At 36.3% G+C, this 5418-nt stretch overlaps 1 protein-coding gene across 1 annotated transcript in view; it reads left to right on the top strand.

Annotated features, from left to right (window-relative positions):
• Positions 1 to 5418, top strand: part of LOC110092336 (T-complex protein 1 subunit alpha) — a 39362-nt gene that overhangs the window by 28883 nt on the left and 5061 nt on the right. Inside the window, exon 10 of the mRNA XM_028697487.1 lies at positions 2916 to 3012. Within this exon, the coding sequence (XP_028553320.1) occupies positions 2916 to 3012 (97 nt within the window). The remainder of the gene's footprint in view (positions 1 to 2915; positions 3013 to 5418) is intronic.

The following is a 5418-nucleotide window of genomic DNA, read 5'->3' as shown; positions in this document are numbered from 1 at the left end:
AGCTTGAACTCGAGCTCGAGTTCGACTCGTGAGCTCGATAAGCTCGACTTGCGAGCCCATAAACGAGTTGAGCTTGAGCCGGCTCAGCTCACTTATGCCCCTAGGTAGGATTAAATATAGATTTAAATTGATTATTTATTAGATAATCGTGAGTGTACACCTGGAAGGAAGTGTAGAAATTATGCAAAAGTGCAATCTAGGCTTATGTCTTCATGGAGTGGACAACTAACCACCTAAAGTGTTTTAAAACCATGAGTTCAGGTCTAATGTATGCAAGTAGGGGTGTCAATTTTTGACACGACCCCCGAATCGAACCAGAACCCGACCTGAAAAAAATTGGGTTTGGGTCGACTCGTTTATGAAATTGGTCGGGTCCAGGTTCAGATTTCTGACTTGTATGAAAAACGGGCTGGGTTCGGGTTGACCCGAGAACTCGCAAGTCAACCCAACTAACTCGCAACGGACCAGTCCGCACTCCGCTTCTACCGGCCTACGCCCTACGGCCTTACGGACCAGCGACTGCCCCAGCCTCCTCCAGCCTACCCTATGCCAGTGGTTCACTACCCGCATCCTGCCTCTTTTGGCCTACAACATGACCCACTTCGCCCGTCGACCCACCAAGCTCCACCGCGCCAGGTTGCCTCACCCAGGCCGGTAAACCCTACGTGTTCAACCTAATCGCCATTCGCTCACGACGGACGACGCGCTCAGCCCAATCACCAACTCACCATTTGCCCACGACGTGCTCATCTCAGTCACCATTCGCGAGTTTGCGGGTCAGGTCGGATCAACCCGGCAACCCATTCGGGTCGGGTCTGGGTTAAAAATGAACCATTTAGCTAAACAAGTCGGGTTTGGGCCAACCCGTATATGCTCGGGTCAAGTCGAACTTGACCTGTTGACTCGAATTGACACCCCCATATGCAAGACAGATAGGCTCTTGTTTAGACTGGAATCATGGATTTTTAGTTTAGACTTTAAATCAAAATTTTTGAAGATATATGGGGTTCAAATGTACCTAACTAATGCGATTTAAAATGTTGTTTCCCTAAACTCTAACACATCTTTGCCAATTTCAGCTCTTTGTTTCCACTTAACCTATCGTAAGCATCTCCTCTTTTAGCACCCCACTCTGATTGTCTTAGCTCTTATCCTCCATCACAAATCCTATTGTTTGCTTCCCAAAAAACCCTTAACAACTACATGACCAACTACCAAACCTTTTGGGCCATCCCAAACTATTTAACAGTAACTTTATATTTGTCCTTGGTGGAGTCACCAGAAAAATCCATGGAAAAATATATTGTGCACTGGATTTGCACTTTAAGTTTCTATAATTAAATTTATAGTTAATAACATAATATCTCGAAAGATAGACTGGTGTTTCACTTTTGATTTTATAATAGAAATGAAATTTATTTTCATAATCAAACTCAACATAGAAAATACACCATTTGTCTCAAAAAGAAAATAATATTCAACCATCATTTTGACAATGAAATTAAATCAATGATAAACTTTAATCTATGTCTATAGATTTTTCTCTACTCTAATAAACTAAAGCAAGGTTTATTTTGTTTACTTGGTTCTAGGCTATTTATAGATATAAGCCTCTATAGTTAAGTACATCCTAAGAGAAGTCTTAAGAAAACTCTCGATTAAATTAGTGACTAAACTTTTTTAGATTTACAATAATTACAAACATGAATTATTTCAAAAATTATAAAAACAGGGAATGGGTTAAAGTGTGAACACTTATTTTCGTGGTTTGTAGAAAGAAAGGTAGAGAGTGTTTAGGATTTTGGAATACTAGAAACATTCTAACCTATATTATAGTTTGGATTTATCAATTTATAATAGGATTAATTATATATTTAAATTGACGATTTATTAGATAATTGGGAGTGTACTCTTGGAAGGAAGTGAAAGAATTATGCAAAAGTGCAGTCTGGACTTACGTCTTCCTAGAGTGGATTGCTAGCTAACCACCTAAGTCATTTTAAAATCATGAGTTCAGGTCTAATGTATGCAAGGTAGATAAGCATTTGTTTAGACTGGAATCAATGATTTTTAGTTTAGACTTTAAATCAAGAATTTTGAAGATGTTTGGAGTTTAAATGTAACTAATTAATGCGATTTAAAACATTTTTCCCAGGACTGTAAATCTTTTAAAATGCTACTAATGCATTCTATATGACTGGCTTTTTAAGAAAAATCTGACAACATAATGATCCTATACCAACATAAATAGCAGACTCGGCCCCGTTGCTTAAACTGTCGCTCTCTTGTTACAGGCTTGTGTGCGTTGGTTTTTTTATTTAGTAGAAAAGTAAATATGCATGCCATGTATGCAAGTATAGGTGTAGGTGTTGGGATATAAAGGTATATGTCTGTAGAAACCTAAGAGCCTACCGTATATGTCCAGGCAAAGACACACACCGCCAAGAAACCTAAGAAAACATATAATTTCTAATTGTAAATCATTTACAAATCATGAATGCATATATGTAAGTGAATGAACTAGTATAAAAGAAAGTTTGTGACAATCCTGCTATGTAGTATAAATCAGAGTCTACAACAAAGTAATGGTGGTCAAGTTCCACCGACTACAATCTTAGATTTCTACCCATATACAATGATGTAAATCTTTATAAATGTAATTGCTTACTTGATTGTATTCAGGCTGCAGGAATCAGGCTCCAGTTATGAACAGTACGGCCTATAAGCTTATTATAACCAAAGAGTTGTAATATTATAGGTTCTCTTTCCTAATTGTGATGTAAAATTATGTGCCCGTATTATTTTTCTTTAATTTTGGTGAACTGATGTTTATGTAAGAATATTATTTTGGTTTTTTCTTTAATTGTCATAATTATCACAATAACTTGGATTGTTTTATTATTTTTTCTTTGCAGGGAATCTGATATAACCAAAGAGCGCATTGAAAAACTACTGAAGGCTGGAGCTAATGTTGTTCTCACATCCAAGGGTATTGATGACATGGCACTAAAGGCAAGCACTTCTCACCCTACTTTTTATTTTTTACATTTTTAATGGGAAAGTCAATTTGCATACGTAAAAATGTTTGTAATGGTCTTATTATGTATTCAGTTTAATTAATGTTATGCCATTCATTTCAATAATGCTTGGTGCTTTATCTTCTATTGTTAGGGAAACATAACATTTTGCAAATTTATCTATTATTACAACTTATGGGGTAATCTCCTGATCAGATTGGTTTCTTTAGTTAAAATTTTGCTCATGCCCATTGACTAAATAATTAGGGTGTCTTTTAGGATGGCAAAAAGTATCTCTGAGTGGACCTCAAGTCACAAGGCCACCCAACAAGGCTTTTTGATTAAGTGGGTTATGTTCACAACTGAGAGACTTTTGTGCAAGAAACTAGAGCGGGAAGAGGCATGGGGAAGCTAAGCTTTGAGAGCTTTCTTAAGATAACCATGTCCAAAACATCCACGAAGAAGGTATATATTTAGGATAGTAGGATTAATGAAAGATGGGCTTTCGAAAATGGAGAAGAATGAAAAAGACTAATTTGTGAGGGTAAATGGAAGACATGGGAGATAGAGAGGATGTGAGGATCTTGTTGTTTTTGCAACAAGTGGTGGCTTGGTAGTGACCACATGGAGGGTGGAATGCATTATAGACTAGAAAAGGGGTGGCCTTGCCTAGAAGGAGAGGAGAAGACGTTGATGAATGTCATGTGGGTGGTGGCCACACTTTTTGGTGATGATAGTGTTGACCTTTTGGAAGAGAAAGTGATCCAGTTTTGAAAGTCTTTGTTGGAGGTGGCTGGAAAATAGTATTATGATTATAGGAGCCATTATTAAATGAATGGTGATGGACCAATATCGTTTAGGTAGATGATCCGTATCATGTAATATTTTGTAATGATTAAGTTGGTATTATTTCGTGCTTAGATTGGGGCATTTCATATAATGTTGAGGTTATAATCAAAGAGCCGAGTTTGTCTTGGACAAAATTTTGTGGTGCATTGGTTTTGAAACCTTAACTGTCATATGTTAACATTCGATAAACTACTACATTTGATAAAATATTCCACATAAATTTCTACACACATTCATTTTGTGTAGTTCAAGTTAGATTGTTGAATTGGATGAATTCACCAGGTCTATTGTGTGATAGAAAAGTACCCCTCAAACTTAAGAGAAAACTTTGTAAGATGGTGGTGAGACATGCAACGCTTTATGGTTAGAGATGAGGATGCTCAAGTGGATTAGTGACTTAGAGACATAATGCGAAATGAGTATATACGTGAAAAAGGTTGGAGTTGCTCCAGTGGCAGATAAGATTAGAGAGAGTTGCCTTAAATGGTTTGACCACATAATACATCGGCCTTTTGATGGCCCCGTTAGGAGAGTAGATGTATTAAGGTAGAAACATACCTAAAAAGTCTTGATTAGAAAGTAGTAAAAATGACATTTTTCATTGAATTTAAATGAGTATTTGACTCTTAATCGGACACAATGGAGAATAAAGGATTCTTGTAGCCGACCCCTTGTGGTGGGATAAAGTTTTGTTTTTGTTGTTGTTTTGCATATGTATATATATTCATGCAACTTTGGCTGTTATCTCAAATATCTATGATGTTTGAACTAATCCTCTATTGCCTAACTTGCTTTTTTCCTGGTGACATGGAATAATATACCCTTTTTTTATCTCTAAGCTGCAAACCTGAATTATCAGGACTTTCTAACAGAAAATATCTGTCTCATATGATGTTAACACAAATCAAATATCATTTGATGCGCATGATCAAAATGCATTAATAAAGATGGACAAAGAAAAGAATTGGCAGTAAACAGAACCCTTATATTGGTATTATATAGATTTGAGGTACCACAAATTGATATAGCATGCGTGAGCACACACATTGAATGCGAGAACTGAGATGTTTTTGGTTGAAGATCAACACTTACCATAGAAGATTTAGTTTCATGGGAGTTATTAAGAGTCCTCAAGGGGTGAAGGAATCCTATTGGTATGATGGCTTTGTATTTAATGTATATAATATTAAAAGATTTGGAATTTTCTGGCTTACTAAACTTTTTAATACTATTTTGAAGACTAAAAAGATGCCAGATCAGTGGAGAATGAGTGTGTTAATTCATATTTTTAAGAATAAGGGTGATGCACAGGAGTGTGCGAATTATAGAAGAATTAAGTTAATGTGTCATACTTTAAAACTTTGGGAGCAAGTTCTGGAGCGCAGGTTGCGACGTGATACTAATGTTTCTCAAAATCAATTTGGATTCATGCCGGGTAGGTCTACTATGGAAGTCATACATTTATTGAGAGGTTTGATGGAGAAATATAGAGAGAATAAGGAAGTTCTACATATGATATTTATTGATTTAGAGAAAGCATATGATAAAGTTC

Source organism: Dendrobium catenatum, unplaced genomic scaffold (genome assembly GCF_001605985.2).
Source record: "Dendrobium catenatum unplaced genomic scaffold, ASM160598v2 fragScaff_scaffold_943, whole genome shotgun sequence".
Classification (NCBI taxonomy): Eukaryota; Viridiplantae; Streptophyta; class Magnoliopsida; order Asparagales; family Orchidaceae; genus Dendrobium; species Dendrobium catenatum.
This window is presented reverse-complemented; position numbering and strand designations above follow the sequence as displayed.